Below are 18,948 nucleotides of genomic sequence, written 5' to 3'. Positions count from 1 at the left end.
ATGGTCAGATGGAGGAACTGGTGAAACGACTTGCCCAGCTGTTCCTTCTGCTATACATTGATGAAGTGTGTGTGTGCGTGTGTGTGCGTGCGTGTGTGCGTGTGTGCGGCATGTTTTTTGTGTAGTCCTACTGGAGCTTTCTGATATGGAATTTCTGATTTGTGTAGTTCTCGCGAAATGATTGTTTTGATCTCCTGAGTTAATTAGGCTAACTAACTACAAATAATTCAGAAGAATTCCCATGTTTCTAAACGCATGCCATGTTAAGGTGTATAGAGCAGCTTAATAGGTCCTTCCATGGCATGCCATTCTCATTACTAAATAAATAACAAAAACAATGATAATATTGTAACAAAGCATTTATTCCAACTCAAGCACTATAGCAGGCAGGTATGCTGCAAGGCCATGAAAGGCGATGAAAATTTGGTCCATTTGGACCAACGGGCTCACTCGTAGTTATAAAAGACCTGTGCACTCCCATAGTGTGAAATGATGGCGATGACAGACTGTGTGCTGGTCAAAGCCCGGCACCGCCATGCGCCAAGGTTGTGAAGCCGAAGGCAGGGGGTTCTCCTCACAAAAGAGATCAGATAGCACAGCGGAATGTGAATTATTTTATTAATCCTAAATTATGCTATTTTGGAAGAGACGACGCTTGTGTTTCTGAATGAAAATGTCACACATCATGTGGGGATATGGTGACGTCATGGTGTATGTTCATGAGGGCCAGAGATGCCATTCGACTTTCTCCCATGGAATTTCTTCGGTAGGTCTTCAGACGACGCAGGCAAGAAAATGAGCGTTCGGCCTCACAGGAGCCTACAGGGAGGGTGCATCCAATATGGAGTAGGACTTTGGTGGATGGAAATTCGTCTCCATCTACTGCGCAGAAACAATCCATGAATGTGCGTGGAAGCGTGTTGTTGGGCTTCTTTCTCCAAAACATCTGCCAGTCTCTAAGCTCATTTATCAGTCCTGCGGGATGTTCCATGTCGTTTTTCCAACACAACAACTTCTGATGTAGGGCTGGAATGTCGCAGGTATCGGCGATTATTGCAGATGGCATCAGCAGAAACAATCACTACCTTCCCGATTTTAAGCACAGAATCGGGTGTCCATTTCCTGGCTGAGGTGGTCGAGAAATGGGATGCACATGTTTCTGAGCTAGAAGAGCAAGGGAGTATTGGCGGCAGTGTTTGGACGATGGATTTGTCGTTTTACAACTCTCGGCATTGAGACGTCACGTCCTACAGATTCTATCCTGGCCTTAGCGTGATCGAGCCACAGAGTGAATTGAGTTTCAGCATTTGACCGTAGTTGAGTGAGCGCGTCCTTCTTGTCATCAATCATAGGGTATTCCTCCAGCACATCCATGCCGTTGCGTTGCAGAGGGGGGGGGGGGGGGGGGTTCTTGTTTTGGGTGGGTGTTTCACAGAATCTTGTTTCTCAGAGTCTGAGAGTCCTTTAGGTGCTTTTTTGCAAACTCCAAGCGGGCTTTCATGTGTCTTTCACTGAGAAGAGGCTTCCGTCTGGCCACTCTGCCATATAGCCCAGATCGGTGGAGTGTTGCAGTGATGGTTGTCCTTCTGGAAGTTTCTCCCATCTCCACACAGGATCTCTGGAGCTCAGCCAGAGTGACCATCGGGTTCTTGGTCACCTCTATTACCAAGGCCCTTTTCCCCCGATTGCTCAGTTTGGCCGGGCGGCCAGCTCTAGGAAGAGTCCTGGTTGTTCCAAACTTCTTCCATTTAAGAATTATGGAGGCCACTGTGCTCTTGGGAACCTTAAATGCAGCAGAAAATTTTTTGTCGGCTTCACTAGATCTGTGCCTCGACACAATCCTGTCTCTGAGCTCTGCAGGCAGTTCCTTCGACCTCATGGCTTGGTGTTTGCTCTGATATGCATTGTCAGCTGTGAGACCTTATATAGACAGGTGTGTGCCTTTCCAAATCTTGTCCAATCAATTGACAGGTGGACTCCAATCAAGGTGTGGAAACATCTCAAAGATGATCAAGAGAAATGGGAGGCACCTGAGCTAAATTTCAAGTGTCATCGCAAAGGGTCTGAATACTTAAATGTCAATGTGACATTTCAGTTTTTTCTTTTTAATAAATTTGCAAAACTTTCTAAAATCCTGTTTTCTCTTTGTCATTATGGGGTATTGAGTGTAGATTGATGAGGAAAAAAATGAATTTAAACGATTTCAGCATAAGGCTGCAACATAACAAAATGTGAAAAAAGTGAAGGGGTCTGAATACTTTCTGAATGCACTGTACGTGCTTACACGACATCTGACCTGACTTATGTACATCAAGATGGCTACATGACATTCGGAGCATACTACCTATGCAATTCTACCTGGACTAAGGTAATCACTGCCTACCTCCTACAAACGTAACAGTATTAATTTAATACAAGATTATTATATGTATAAATCAAACTCTGTAAATATTAAAAGAAACTCTTGCCTCCATTGATAAGAGGTTTGAATCCAGTTCATCAATTTGAATGTTTAGTTCCACACAGATAGTAGGACTCCAAGGAACTCCAAAGTCATCCCACTCAAGCTCAGCACAGTAGTCCATTCTCAATAAAAGGAAAAAATTGTTTAAATTTAACCTGTGTTTCATCCCTTTATATAAGAATGGTGGGTGTGGTTTCCTTTGGAAATTGCCTGAGAAAAAACCTCTGGGCAGGCCTGGGCAAGTCTTAACTGGAAATGATGTAATAGTGGGTGGGGTTTATAAAAGTGGGTGGGGCTTGGGAAAATTGGGCGGGGCTTAGGAAAAAGTGGGCGGGATTTCGAAAGAAATTATATGTGGCTCAGGAGGTGCTCAAAGAAAATATGGGTGTTTTAGAATCAACAAAGGGTTTGGGGGTCAATTGAGGATTTAACCTTTGTTAATGGCTTTGATGGGGAGGGAGAAATTTGGGGTTTTTTGGTGGGTGGTCCATAAGTTCCAATGCACTTTCTCCATTCACTTACATGTAAAATTAGGTGTGACTTTGAACCAACATTTTCCTACTACTGCTGTTCAACTTACAAGTCAATCGAATGAACAATGATGATTTTAGAAATTTGACCTCAAAATCAATATGCTTCTCAGTTGTGACTATCTCTACAACTTGGTAAAGTTTCATAACAATTGGTTTAGAATTACGACCTGTAGGCGATTGGCAGACAGACAAACAGAATAACAAAGTCGACCGACCAATATATATGTAACAAACGGACCCAAATGCAATACCCTCTCCTTTGGCGATGGTAATTACCAGTAATTAATAATTTCCTACCTGTTTGAAGGTAGATCACAGAAGACTGTCATGTCTTGCTAATGGGGAATTCCTTGACAATGTCACCAAATGTCAGAGATGTTATGAATGCGTTTTGAATTCCAAGTTAAACTCATAGCATTCAGTCCTTTCTGATGACCCACTGTTGATCGTGGATGATTCTTCACCCATTTCAGAACTGAAAAAGATCTTTCCCCTGATCAGTTCGACACAGGGAGGGATGCACAGCCATGTTTTCAGACAAATGTCAACGTTGGGGAACGAATTAGACAGACTGAGATCCCTCATCTTGTTTGGCATCTTGTGGGCAGTTGTAGGGATATCTGCACATAATATTGTTGTGGTTCTTGGAATCAGCCACGAAGGCAATGACACCCAACATCCAGGTCCCTTGGCGTAGTTATTTCCATAATGTAAGGTTAGAGTCGTTCCTTTCCCTTGTGTGGTAGGTTAGAATGTGATACAATATATTGGTGAGGGTTAGAGAGGTTTCTCCCTTTTCTCCCCATTTCTTAGGGGTTAATTGTAAATCCTATACGAGCTTCGTGGTGGGTGCTAATTTGCATATCACGCCAAAATCGAGTTTGACTCGCGCGCCAGAACCCAATGGCCACCCTGCTTTGACTCCCCCCCCCCCCCCCCCCCCGTAATCATCTTTTGCACGACTCCAACAGTACACAACATTTACCAATAATTAATACACATTTTTATTTACACATTGGTTTTATTCACATTAACTAGTATAAAGCCCATCAAAAATAGATGCTTTAGAACATTTTATTTGACAGTGCAGCCACGTGAGTTTGCCAAAGTCTGAAGCCTGGGCCTAGAGTTAGGTGTGCTTATATATTCTTCATTTATTGGACATCCGACAGACATAAATGAACACCCGGTTTACTCTGCGCGCATTGCACATCACGTGCAGCGAATTTCACCTCCCTGTGCCTTGTATTTATTGTTATTTTAAAAACCGCTTCTGTACACTGACCTGGAGGCATGGTTTGCAAGCCACCGTCTACAATTCCAATGAAAGAGACACAATTACTCTTCTTTTGGGTCTTTAGGGTCTTTTGTGTCTTTTGGGTCTTCTGGTTCCTCGGGACATTTTTGGGTCATTTGAGTCTTTTGGGTACTCTGGATCTTTGGAGTCCTTAGGTCTTTTCGGTCCTCTGGGTCTTTGGGGTATTTAAGGGTTTTTAGGGGTATTTTGGGTCTTGGGGGTAATTTGGGGTTGGGGGTCCACTGGGTCCTCAGGGTATTTAAGGGTCTTCGGAATCTTCTTGGTCTTTTGGATAGTTTGGGTCTTAAGGGTCTTCGGGGTATTTTGGCTCTTCGGGGTCTTTTCAGTCTTCTGGGTATTTTTGATATTTTCGGTCTTTAGGTTTTTTGGGATATTTGGGTCTTTGGGGTCTTTTTGGATAGTCGGGGTCGTTTGGGTCTTTTGGATCCTTGGGGTATTGTGGGTCATTGGGGGTATTTTGGCTCATTGGGGTATTTTGGGTCCTCGGAGTGTTTTCGGTATTTTATCCAGTGGACACACAGTCGTGTTAAAAGATTGCCCATTAAAACCCCACTCAAATACTTCCTAAAGCGCTACTCAAAGCCGTTAAAACCTACCCTTATGAAGGGGGACAGACATCACACAAACACACAAATACCCAAACACACATTGTGTTTTATTTGGTAGAAGATTCCCATTGCATTAAGACATTATACATGCCGTTCATTGCTCCACGACCTGAAAGCACCACAACCCGCTAATCACGACGTTGCTTCAACCACACATGGAACTGTCCACCTTCCTTCTCCATCATCGCCTCATCTAAGCACACTACGGATGCGCACTGCAGATTGGAAGCGTGGATAAGGTAGTGCAGAGAGCAGTGGCAACAGCCTCCATTCTCTGGACACCATGGACCTCCGAACAAGCAGGCGCTAATTGGCCATTAGCACCATGTGACATAAGCACTCGTTTTCCCCCTACAAGTAATTAACACTCCCGAATTCGCCTACTCCTCCCCCACCCCTCCCTCGACGAGCTCAACAATGGCACAGTCAACCAATTGTCCTTTTCAGGGCTTCAAGACCGCCGGCCAAGCCACGGCCCGACTACTCCGATTACTGATAAGTGATAATGCACCTTCGCAGTTTCTCTCGTACCACACACACTTACACGTGTGGGAACTGATGGTTGCTTTGTTAAATTTTTCTTACTAGGGAGATACCCATGCTACGCATGGGTGGGAGGCCAGAAGCAAACGGGCAATGCAGATACGGCGAATGCTAAAGCATGAAACCAATACATTCCACATTCCTGTAGCACCTTCAGTCGCACGTCAGACATGGACAGCAAGTTCGTGAAGGACTTCCATGAAAAACGTACCCGTTTGCAAACAAGCGGGTATGTTCACGTATAGAAACATGGATCGTGGGTCCGTGACGAATCTGCATATGGCGATCCGCGAAGTTCACGTTCAGAAAGTAGAAACCATCATGGCATGTCGTCATTCACTTGAACTCGATATCTCTTTTTTCATTCCAAACAACATTACTCCAATCACAAATTAATCACAAAATAAACTTTTAACAACATTGTTAATGTTTCCTTCATTGTAAAAACTACAAAATCAACAGTTAAAAGGATTTTGAGCCAATAGATGTTACGGCCTTGGCACGATCGATGGAGACAGCGATCTGTTAGCGTATTCACCACCCAAATAGCTATGTGGAATTCTCTCATGTAGAGATTAAATGTCGTTTAAACTTTGGCCGAGGTCATTATTTACTTTTAATGATGTTTATATACGAATGATGTTTAATAATGTTTATATTGGTTTTGGGTCGTCCTTTCCGCATATCTCGTGGGATTGTAAGTTGGAGAGACGGCCATGATGGCGGGGAGGGGTTTGGAATTATCTCAAGCAGGGATTCAACCTTATAAAAGGTCTTTGTCCGAGGTCACCGAGTTCGATCGGTGCAGCCATGCAGCGATCGGTGCAGCCATTTGTGTGGCACCCGGGAAAACAACATCGTCACAATGAACGTTATGTGAACGCGAATGTTATGCGGGAGTCCAAACCTGAGAATGCTGGAGACCAAAGCTGAAATTGGGAAAACGAAATAGCCTATTTTACTCCTGGAGATCCCAGGATTACCCAGCCAAAATATCGTTGCGATCGGTTTGGCAGTTTTTACGGTACCTTTGAACGGACAGACAGACAGACAGACAGACGGACGGACATTTGGTGAATTATAGTAAGATTAGACTGCTGACAGGCTGAGAATGTGTATCTCATGCTCGGTGATTTATTTTTCATTTGCTTTTTCCAACCACAAGCAGGTCCATGTTTTTCTCCCTGCTTATCTAACAATGAAAGGAACTCTGTGGTTTCCTCCCTTTGTACAAAACTCCTACATTCTGGGGAGTGACCGTCAAGGTTGCATGTGAGATGCATTGAGCATGAGACATGTCATTGGGGGAAGCTTCCTGAGGAGATGGTTATCTTTGCTCCGCTGAAACTGCCTTCGTGCTTATAAAGGAAGTGCGCAGTAAAAGCTATTGAGAAGGGACTTGGAATTTTCTGGAGCCTTCCCTTTTCCCGCATATGTGTGAATCCCATATTAAACGGCTTGTATCTTCAGTACGGTGTCTTTAGTGTCTCAATCGGACATCCGACATCGGACTTCGACACACGCATGACACACACGACATCCTGCAATCCTACGACTCAACACACCCTAGACACCACAGTATTACTTCCCCTTTGATCCCTACCTTTAGTGCTTGGGTTGCGGGAGCATGACGGCTACCGTCCAGTAAGATAAAGAGGCCGATAACCCATGCAGTTTCTGTTCTTTCGCCCTCTGCGGATGCGGTCTTATTGGGGTTGGTCCCTCAAACATGTACAAACACACCCTACATGTTGTGTATAGCCAGTAGGTATGGCATTGGTTAAGTTCTGCTCTTGTGCATTTTCTTTGCTGTATAAATATCGCTGCGCTCACGATTGCTTGTGCATTTTGATTTGCGTTCCTGTTTTTTGATCCATTTTGATTTCACTTCCTTTTAATTAAAGTCCTCGAGTTCTCTCCCCATTTGCATGAATCCCGCATTCCATATTTTACACCATTGGTTCTTGTAATAACAAATCCCTCTTGTTCAACTTCCTTTTCAATCTGTCCGTGATCGTCATTTTCCTATTGATCTAGCGCTGGTCGCACATTAGGTTAAACTGGGAGGTTATAATTCCCCAATTGATTGACTCATTCAAGTGCATCATGCATCATCATGCATCATTCATGCATCAGCGAGCGATAAGCTTGGCCACCTAATTAAGATCCAAATAAGATAAGATTGGTGCATAGCCGAGGGTGTGTCCCCCGATTGGAAAGCCATGTGGCACAGGTAAATGGTTGTTGTCAGACTGAGAATCCGGGGACCACATGGTATACCATTTGGTGCTTGCGGTTGCCTAGCAATCCACCGTGGTACGAAGTTATTTGTGATTGGTGGCCTCAGGCTTGGCAAGGTTTAGGGGAACCGAATATCCCCCTTGTAGTACACCCGAAACCCGTGGCTGTAACAATATATTTATTTGGGGTGTAAGTGTAATATGTAATTAATGTTAACATGTAATAAAAAATAGATGTAATTTTTTAACCCATAATGTACATCCCTACCCTCCCTCCCCCACCCCTGAAGTTGTGACTCCAGTCCCAGCCCGATTGGCCTATCCAGTAATCCAGTCCAACACACACAAACTACCTACCCTCAAACATACACACACTCTCTACCCTGAAATATACACTTTTTACCCTTGTAATGAAATTGTGTCGAAGTTGAACCCAGGTGTTATGCTGTCTCCAACCACTAAGAGGCTTCTATAAGAACTCGGACGAACATCGCTCCGAGACATTCCTGTGGCATTTATTCTGTGTGATAGTGTATACTCGAATGGTGCGTATATCTAGATGATCCAGGCTTGCTTGCACTAATTGCTAATTGATTGCTACTCCCATGATTACGAAATACTGATACAATGCTTGATTATTTCTTACAGGTGTTGCCAGAGATCGAAACTGAATTAAATATACTATTGGGACAATGTTGTATATCTCGATTTCTTACAACAACCCTCAAACACATACGCACGCACACACACACACACACACACACACACACACACACACACACACACACACACACGACCCTCAAACACACACTCTACCCTTAAACACACACTCTCTACCCTCAAACGCACACACACACCCTCTCTATCCTCAAACACATACACACATACCCTCTTACCCTCAAACACACACACTCCCTCTACCCTCAAACACACACACACCATCTACCTTCAAACACACACACACCCTCTCCACTCTCAAACACACACACACACACACCCTCTACCCTACCCTCAAACACATACACACACTCTCTCTCCCCTCAAACACATACACACATACTCTCTATCCTCAAACACACACACACACACACACACACACACACACACACACACACACACACACACACACACACACACACACACACACACACACACACACTCCCTCCAACATATACAAACGCACTGTCTACCCTCAAGCACATACACACTTTTTACCCTCAAACACACACACCCTCTACCCTCAAGCACACACACACCCTTTACCCTCAAACGCACACACTCTCTATCCTCAAACACATATACACACACACACACACACACACCCTCAAACAAATACAAACGCACCCTCTACCCTCAAACACACACACACACACACACACACACACACACACACACACACACACCCTCAAACATATACAAACGCACCCTCTACCCTCAAGCACACACACCCTCTATCCTCAAGCACACACACCCTCTACCCTACCCTCAAGCACACACACCCTCTACCCTACCCTCAAACACATACGCACACACACACACACTCACACACCCCCTCAAACATATACAAACACAACCTCTACCCTCAAGCACACACACCATCTACCCTCAAACACACACACATACACACACACACCTTTTACCCTCAAACACACACACACACAAACACATATACACACAAAAACAAACACACATACACCTTTTACCCTCAAACAAACACACACACAAACACATATACACACAAAAACAAACACACATACACCTTTTACCCTCAAACAAACACACACACACACACACACACACACACACACACACACACACACACACACTCTAAATTAAAAGAAAATGTGCAATTCGATTCAGAACGACATGAACTATCTCTATGAAACTCCCATTTTATGAACAAAATGAAGGAATGAAAGTTGGAGGTGAAAAGACTATTTGTGTTTTTTTTTAAGGTTCCATCTGCAGTTCTTCCTGGAAAGATTGTCTGGAGGAGTGTTAGGTCACGAGGGGAGCTTGAAGGTCGATACCGATGTACAAACGCTTCACGGGAACACGATGTTCTGGACCCCCACCTGGCGCGGCTCCAGTAGCTACATGGATGGCCACGTGGTCGCGCTTACCATCCCTCCTCTCCTGCTCGATGTCCCCATCCGCTTGTCCGTGCGGGACGACCGATTGCTTCCAGCTCTGCGACTCGTCTCCATGTGTGTCCCGGTTTAACGCTGCGTCCTCTCCCCCCCCCCCCCCCCCCATCCACCTTCACCATCTCCGATTTGGATGAATTTGTGTTCGGTGTTGCCGCCGCAAACTCCCTCCCCGCCCCCCGTCCGCATTACCACCATGTCTCTGTCATCGAACGTCGGGATACGTCTCCTGGCGCTCTTTAGTTAAGAGAGAGAGCGACTGCGATAGCTTGGGAGTTGGAGAGCGAACTCCGGAGAGAGTCGGTACAAGCGTGCACCGAGTCGGGCTCCTGCAGGGCTATGGCTTTGGGTAGGGAATCCGAGGTAGCACGTAGCTCTGGGTTGCAGCTGCTGCAGACCGCGCCACTCCCGACCATCGAGTCGTGTCATGGAGGCGGCCGCAGAGCTTCCCTACTCGTCCCTTTCCTGCCTGGGAACTCCGACTCCCCACACGCTCCGGGAATCTTTTCCGAAACGTCAACTTCACCTTCCGCCGGTCGCGGAGAGGCCGACGGTGTGTTGGCCGGTAGCGGCTCGGGAACCGTCCTCCCGGTGCTGAGCAGGAGTCCGCAGCAACCGTTGCTCTTCCTGTCTCCTCCGACACCGCCCTGGCTACCGCAGGTGCCAGGTGCTCCGGCCTCCTTCCAGCCGTTTGTGTACGAAGCGCACACCTGGCTTCCCGGACGGCTGAGCCCACAGACACTGGAGATCGCGCCTCTGTACAGGTATTGCAGTGCACTCACCTGAGCAGGCACTATTGAAATCCTCGTTTATTACACGTACATGTATGTGACCCCTTCCCCACTCTGTGACCCATTCCACACTCTGTTGTCCATTCCCCACTCTGTGACCCATTCCCTACTCTGTGACCCCTTCCCCACTCTGTGACCCCTTCCCCACTCTGTGACCCCTTCCCCACTCTGTGACCCCTTCCCCACTCTGTGACCCCTTCCCCACTCTGTGACCCATTCCCCACTCTGCGACCCATTCCCCACTCTGCGACCCATTCCCCACTCTGCGACCCATTCCCCACTCTGTGACCCATTCCCCACTCTGCGACCCATTCCCCACTCTGCGACCCATTCCCCACTCTGCGACCCATTCCCCACTCTGCGACCCATTCCCCACTCTGCGACCCATTCCCCACTCTGTGACCCATTCCCCACTCTGTCCCCACTCTGTGACCCCTTCCCCACTCTGTCCCCACTCTGTGACCCATTCCCCACTCTGTGACCCACCCCCCACTCTGTGATGCACCCCCCACTCTGTGATCCTCCCCCCACTCTGTGATCCACCCCCCACTCTGTGATCCACCCCCCACTCTGTGATCCACCTCCCACTGTGTGACCCACCCCCCACTCTGTGACCCACCCCCCACTCTGTGACCCCCCCCCCACTCTGTGATCCACCCCCCACTCTGTGATCCACCCCCCACTCTGTGATCCACCTCCCACTGTGTGACCCAGTGAGGGTCACCCTCCCCCACTCTGTGACCCCCTCTCCCACTCTGTGAACCCCCACTCTGTGATGCACCCCCACTCTGTGATCCACCCCCCACTCTGTGATCCACCCCCCACTATGTGATCCACCTCCCACTGTGTGACCCACCCACCACTGTGTGACCCACCCCCCACTGTGTGACCCACCCCCCACTGTGTGACCCACCCCCCACTCTGTGATCCACCCCCCACTCTGTGATCCACCCCCCACTCTGTGACCCACCCCCCACTCTGTGACCCACCTCCCACTGTGTAACCCAGTGAGGGTCACCCTCCCCCACTCTGTGACCCCCTCTCCCACTCTGTGACCCCTTTTCCCACTCTCTGACTGCTCCCCCACTCTGTGACCTTGTCCCAAACAAAACTTTTATTGATGACGCGTGGCCACATAACACAGGGTAGTAGTACATTGAATTTAATTGACATCATAATCTTGTGCAATCGCATGGAGGGATTGGTGTTGGTTATTTGATAGTCGCACCTCATCTTCGCTTGGAGTGATGACATAGATTGTACAAAACGAGGTGTACCCTCGGTAGGATAACGCAATCGATGCTGTCGATCTTCCATCAAACTGCATGCCATGTACTGATGTACATAATAATGTGTGTACATATAGACACATACATACGATACTGTTTTCATTGCTTCAACAACAATCTGCGGTTACATCACTTTGCGGCCCCCCGGCCCCCCTCGTCCCACCCCCCACTTCAAATCCAGACTACAGTATAAGCATTGCTGTGGAGCTGCCCTTTTGCCCTTTTTGGTGTTTATACCCCAACCAGGCATGTTGTGGCTGCTGCTGCTGTTGTTATTTCCACACCTTCTCTGCCTGGGATCCTCATCAGGACAGCAATGACCTTGATCATCAACGTTGAAAACATACCCTCTAACATACCCTCTAACATACCCTCGAACATACCCTCGAACATACCCTCGAACATACCCTCGAACATACCCTCGAACATACCCTCTAAGATATCCTCTAGCGTACCCTCTAGCATACCCTCTAGCATACCCTCTAACGTACCCTCCAACGTACCCTCTAACGTACCCTCTAACGTACCCTCTAGCGTACCCTCTAGCGTACCCTCTAACATACCCTCCAACGTACCCTCTAACGTACCCTCTAGCGTACCCTCTAGCGTACCCTCTAGCGTACCCTCTAACATACCCTCCAACGTACCCTCTAACGTACCCTCTAGCGTACCCTCTAGCGTACCCTCTAACATACCCTCCAACGTACCCTCTAACGTACCCTCTAACGTACCCTCTAGCGTACCCTCTAGCGTACCCTCTAACATACCCTCCAACGTACCCTCTAACGTACCCTCTAGCGTACCCTCTAGCGTACCCTCTAGCGTACCCTCTAGCATACCCACTCTGGACAGATCACTATCCCTGCTTCAGGCCGCAGCCAACGAGTCCCTCGGTTCGGGGAGGAATTGCGAACATGGCCAAGGTACGGGCCCACGGAGGCACACCCTCTTCCATATGTGATCTTTAACGTACATAAGTAAATGCAATCAGATGAGACAGCCGGCTTATCGTCCTCCTCAAAACGTGGCGCTCTCACTGCCTGAGCAACGGCGGGATGGCGTTCGGGAAGTTCGGAATGAAACCCACAATTGAGGACTCGAGCGTGAATGTGAGACCTTTGAGCTACTCTGCTCGTCTGTATATGACGTATTCACATGAAGAAATCTCAAAGCAATATAATCCATATTCTGCTCTTATGTCTTTGTCCCATTGATGTTGCATCGTGTTGCTGCATTCACTGATTTCTAGTTTATTAAGGACGAGCACAGGTAACCCGGCGTTGCCCGGTGCTGTTCTCATCCTGTTGGCATTTTGAAGAAATCAAACACCCCCACACACCCACTAAATAATGGGGTCAGAGATCATTTAATATTACCTTTCACAAAGCTACAAAGGATTAGGTGCTGGAGCGATTTTTTTTAAATCCAAAAATAGAAAACTTTTTTTCATTTATTTTGGCCAAAAACACTTCCTGGTACTCATTGATGAACCTCTGAACAATTGATGAAGATCCGTTGGACCATCTCTGAGAAACATGGCGACAGACAGACAGACAGACAGACAGACATCTCTTTTTATAGTAGTATTAAAAGAGCCTACCTGTCGCTTCCCTTATGGACCAATTAGTCATCATATCTCTTGCTGCAAGAAGGGGGAGGGTGGGGAAGCATGGGGGAGAGAGTGGACGGGAGGAAAGGGAGGGGGAGATATATACTGCATTTACATATTTTGGGGGGGCTTTAACAGGCCCCTCCATTGGTGGGGGGGGGGGGGGGGGGGGGAGGACAACTTTACCCTTTGCAAACAGTGCTTTAACCTCTCTTGCTCAGATGAAGAAGGAAATTGTAATACCCCCAGCCACAGTCACCACCAGGTGGTGCTGCACGGTACACATTTACATTGAGAATTAACTTGGAGAATTTGTCTTGGACTCATGTCCACCTCTGTGTGAGGCCGCAACCACATAGCCTAATTTACCCCCCCCCCCCCCTAAAGCTGTGTATTTGTACCCTGAGTTTGGAGTTTGTAACTTAAAAGATGTGGCTGTGGATAAGGAGCAAAGGCAGACAGAGAGACAATGGTGTTTATATATTAGATCCATGGTGGGAGGGATGAAGCCGTTTGTCATTCGGTGATTTATCTTCCTTCCTTTTATTTCCTCTTCCAAAAATCATGTGGATCCTTTTTTACACCACACCGGCCCCCTCTCTCTCTCTTTCTCTCTTCCGCTCTCTCTCTCTCTCTCTCTCTCTCGCCCCCTCGCCCCCTCTCTCTTTCTCCCTCGCTCTCTCTCCCGCTCTCTCTCTCTCTCTCTCGCTCTCTCTCCCGCTCTCTCTCTCTTTCTCTCTTCCGCTCTCTCTCTCTCTCTCTCTCTCTCTCGCCCCCTCTCTCTTTCTTGCTCTCTCTCCCGCTCTTTCTCGCTCTCTCTCTCTCTCGCTCTCTCTCCCACTCTCTCTCTCGCCCGCTCTCTCCCGCTCTCTCTCTCTCTCTCTCTCTCGCTCTCTCTCTTTCTCGCTGTCTCTCTCCCGCTCTCTCTCTCCCGCTTTCTCTCCCGCTCTCTCTCTCGCTCTCTCTCACTCCTCTCTCTCCCGCTCTCTCTCTCGCTCTCTCTCTCTGGCTCTCTCTCCCTCTCTCGCTCTCTCTCTCGCTCTCTGTCCCACTCTCTCTCCCACTCTCTCTCCCGCTCTCTCTCCCGCTCTCCCTCTCACTCTCTCTTGCTCTCTCTCGCTCTCTCGCTCTCTCGCTCTCTTGCTCTCTCTCGCTCTCTCTCTCTCTTGCTCTCTTTCTCTCGCTCTCTCTTTCGCGCTCTCTCTTTCTCGCTCCCTCGCTCTCTCTCTCTCTCTCTGTTGCCACCTGTTGGCTGTTGGTGCGTTGGGTGCGGTGTCATGGCGTCTGCTCTGTTTTGGCCTTGTAGCTCCGTGTTCGTGGTTTGTATCTTTACCCTCCCCTTACCTCTTCTCACCTTTGTGCCGTCTTTTGTGTATCCCCCTTCCACGTTATCATCCCTTCCCCCCTCTTGAGAGTGAGAGTTTGTTCACCTCCGTCGGGAATCGATGTCAAGGCCATTATCCTTGCCGTCGGAGAGATAATCGATTTGGATAATGTAAAAGCGGCTTCTCGCATGAATAAGGGTGTGGTAATCTTTGTTTCCACAGTGCCCATGGTTGCTCAAATAGTCGAGCACGGGCTCCTCTTTGCTCCCGACGTATTTGTTCAGGTTTGTCCACTCGACACGCCGGCAGTTTGGGTTTCTCTCTCTAACGCTCCTCCGTTCCTTAAGAACAAAGACCTGGTTACTGAACTAAACAAACTTGGTTCTGTCGTCTCTTCAGTTACTATGGTTCCTGTACGAGGGAAAAATAACCGTTTAAAACACGTCATGTCCTTTCGTCATTTTGTTTATATGATTTTACCGCATGGTGTAACCTCTTTAAATGCGGTGTTGCCCTTCAAGGTCGAAGGTCACACTTATCGGGTCTTTGTCTCCACAGAGTCTCTAGTTTGTTTTGAGTGTGGTCAATATGGTCATTTAAAAGACTCGTGCCCGAAAAAGTCCACGGATAGAGTCACTAGCCTAAATAGTGATGAACAGCAAGGCTCTACTGAGATCGTTGTCGATGATGTAAACAATATGGGTGGTGCTGATGCAAACCCCATTGTAGACAAACAGAGAACCAGGAAAAGAACCCTCCCACTTTCTAGCGACCTCAACTAGTTTGATAATAAGGTCTTGGCCGGTCCTCCAACCTACGCTCAAGTGGTTAGTGAAGGTGACGATGGAGCGCAACCTCTTCCTCAGCAGTTGCCTCCAGTTGAGGAAATTCCTCAACCTTCTCTGCCTTCAGAATCTTTTGAGGGTAATGTGATTGAAAATTGATGTGTTGGCTAGACAGCACCTGAGTCGCTCCGGTGTTCTGAGGGTAATGTGATAAATGAGTCTCTACGGTGTTCTGAGGGTAAACCTCCATGTGAGGTTGAGCCTCCATGTGTATCCCTTGCTGAAGCTTGTGTTGATTGTGCCACCCCTCCCTCTGTGGGGAGTGGTGAGTGTGTAGGAACTAGTGATCTGTCTGTGATCGAATTCTCCATTGAGGCAGCTGAGCCTTGTCAAGCTCATGGTCAGCAGGGTGACAGTGCTGAAGTCTCAGATTGTCATGTTGATGAGCCCGTTGCTTCAGCAATGGACTCTCAATGCAATGATTGTGACTCTGATGGGGGTTTTTCCATTGCCTCACTGAGTGATGGTGTGGCCGACTTCTCATCGGAGCATGTCTCTGGAGACTGTCCCTCCTGCTGAAATCGTGGATTTCCTACAAAAAACTTACCGTAAAAGGTGCGTGAAAATTTGCGATTTCTTCGTTGACACTCACGCCTTCATTAGTGGGGTCGTACAACAATCTGCGGCCCTTCATATTTCTGATAAATCACTGAAAAGACTGAAGAGGTACCTTGTCACAGCAAGGAAAGAATTAAACCTGTAATGGCTGTGTTGCTGCCTATGTTTTTATGAACATAGCAAGCTTGAACATTAATGGTGGGTGCAGTCAGCTGCGTAGGTCCCAGACTGTGCAATTAGCTAGGAGGGAAAAGATTGATGTACTTTTATTGCAAGAAACTCGTGCCACTGCAGACTGCGTGGCTGATTGGCAGTGACAGCTGATTGGCACTTGGTTTTTTAGTAATACAGATTCTGTGAGTGTGGGTATTGCTTTTTTTGTCGGTACATTTTTGTCTGTCTCCCCCCCTATCTTTTAGGAAATCGCACCAGGCTATCTAGCCTCTGTAGAGTTTGAATACAATCAGCAACGATTTATGTTTGTTAACGTCTATGCTCCAAGCGATAGTACAGATAGAGGAACTTTTTAAAATCAGTCCTTTAATTTCCTGAGACACCTCTCTTCTGATACGTTGTTGTGCTTGGGGGATGACTTTAACTGTACTTTAAACCCATCTTTAGATAGGAACAGTGCAGAGCCACATCCAGCTTCAAGTAGGCCTCTTTCAAATATAATTTCACGGCATGACCTCAACAATGTATGGCGGCAACAACACCCAAACCTGCAGCAACTTAGCTGGTGTCGGGTTTTACTAAATCATCTTTCACTTGCTCGTCTTGATAAATTTTATATTCCTAGCTCTGCTATCAATCTTGTGTCATATACAGCTATTGTCCCTTCTGGTTTCTCTGATCATTCTTTGGTAAAACTGTGTTTTTCTTTTCCTCGTTTCAAACGCCGCACCTTGTATTGGGCTTTTAACACCTCACTTCTGAGCGATCCTTTCTTTAAATCATCCTTTGTGGTTTTTTGGGACAAGATTGTGTATTTCCAACATCGTTTCCTAAATCTCTGTCAGTGGTGGGACTATGCTAAAGCGCAGATCCGTGTTTTCTGTCAGCAATACAAAACCAATTGCTCTCAAAGTAAACAATTATGTATTGATGCCTTGAAACGAGAAATTCTACGATTGCAGGAAGGTGCTGAGGTCCTTAGTGATGAAAAACAGTGTCAACTCCTCTTTGAAAAACAAACTCTGCTTGAGGAATTAATTCAAGAAAATGGTATTGGTGCCTTAGTCAGGCTGAGAGTGAATGGTTTACTGTCTTCAGACACATGTTGTAAAGATTTCTTTAAGTTTGAGAAGACGACCAAGCCAGCAAATGCTTAGTCTTCGGGCTAGTGATGGGCATATTCTTAGTGATAATACGGAGATTGTTCATTTTGTTCGGTCTTATTTTGAGAATGTGTTTTCCTTTAAGCCTAATGATGTGCCTGCAATGCAGAATATTACGACCAATTTACCGCAGATAGATGAGCATCAGCGGCATGTCTTGGATGAGAACATTACTCTCGGTGAACTTAAAACTGCGCTAGATGACCTTGCTGATCATAAGGCTCCTGGTTTTGATGGGTTACCAGCTGAATTTTATAAAACCTTTTGGGACATGCTTGGTCCTGCTTTGCACTCAGTGTTTTTATACAGTCTGCGTGAGGGATTGTTACCCCTTAGTTGTCGACGTGCAGTTGTTTGCCTTATCCCTAAGAAAAACGATGTGCAATTGATACAGAACTGGCGCCCAATTTCTCTTCTCTGCACAGATTACAAGATTTTTTGCGAAAGCGCTAGCTAACCGTGTAAAGACTGTTTTAAGCACAGTTATACATCAGGATCAATCGTACTGTGTTATGCACAGATCTATGCACTATAACATTTTTTTGGTACGAGACCTGTGGGATGTGTGTGCATTTCAACAACAACATACCGGTCTCTTTTTTATTGACCAAGAAAAGGCTTTTGACTCTGTTAATCATGAGTATTTGTTTCACATTTTAAAGCAATTTGGTTTTGGGGCATCTTTTATTTCTTATGTATCCTTATTGTATAATCACATTTTTAGCTTGATCAAAATCAATGATGGTCTCTGTTCACCTTTGCGGATTGGGAGGGGAATTCGGCAAGGTTGTCCCTTATCTGGAATCTTGTACTCTCTTTGCGTTGAGCCCCTTTTGATTCGTTTACGATCTTCTCTTATGGGCTTTTCAGTGACTCCATCAGAAAATCCCGTTATCATTTCGGCCTATGCTGATGATGTATGTGTTGCTGTTCGCAGCAGTAATGACATTGCTCTGCTATTTGAGTGCCTACGGGTCTACTCTCAAGCATGTACAACGCAAATTAATTGGTCGAAATGCAAAGCAGTTTGGGTCGGCGGTACGCCACCTTCTGCCCTTCCAATTCTCCCTATGAATTTGACATGGGGAAAAGTAGGTGTGAAATACCTTGATGTTTAACTTGGAACCCCTGGTTTTGTCAAAAGGAATTGGGATGGTTTGCTCCACAAAATTAGCAATACATTCAACAGATGGAGAGGAATTTTGTCGACCTTGTCTTTTCGAGGTCATGCCCTGGTCATTAACAACCTGGTGGCCCCTCTCTTATGGCATAAAATGATTGCCTTGCAGCCACCTGCAACGTTGGTGTCGTCAATCCAAAAATGCTTACTTGACTTATTTT

General features: G+C 46.7%; 1 protein-coding gene across 3 annotated transcripts in view; it reads left to right on the top strand.

Annotated features, from left to right (window-relative positions):
* The first annotated feature begins 9,753 nt into the window (after positions 1-9,753).
* Positions 9,754-18,948, top strand: part of LOC137426566 (estrogen receptor beta) — a 348,041-nt gene continuing 338,846 nt past the window's right edge. Inside the window, exon 1 of one of the 3 annotated variants that reach the window (XM_068115196.2) lies at positions 9,754-10,617. In XM_068115196.2, coding sequence (XP_067971297.2) covers positions 10,193-10,617 — 425 coding nt within the window. In that variant the 5' untranslated portion in view covers positions 9,754-10,192. The remainder of the gene's footprint in view (positions 10,618-18,948) is intronic. The other 2 variants (XM_068115197.2, XM_068115198.2) reach the window with 2 other exon arrangements.

This window comes from Myxine glutinosa, chromosome 5, assembly GCF_964187855.1.
Source record: "Myxine glutinosa chromosome 5, kmMyxGlut1.1, whole genome shotgun sequence".
NCBI classification, from domain to species: Eukaryota; Metazoa; Chordata; class Myxini; order Myxiniformes; family Myxinidae; genus Myxine; species Myxine glutinosa.
This window is presented reverse-complemented; position numbering and strand designations above follow the sequence as displayed.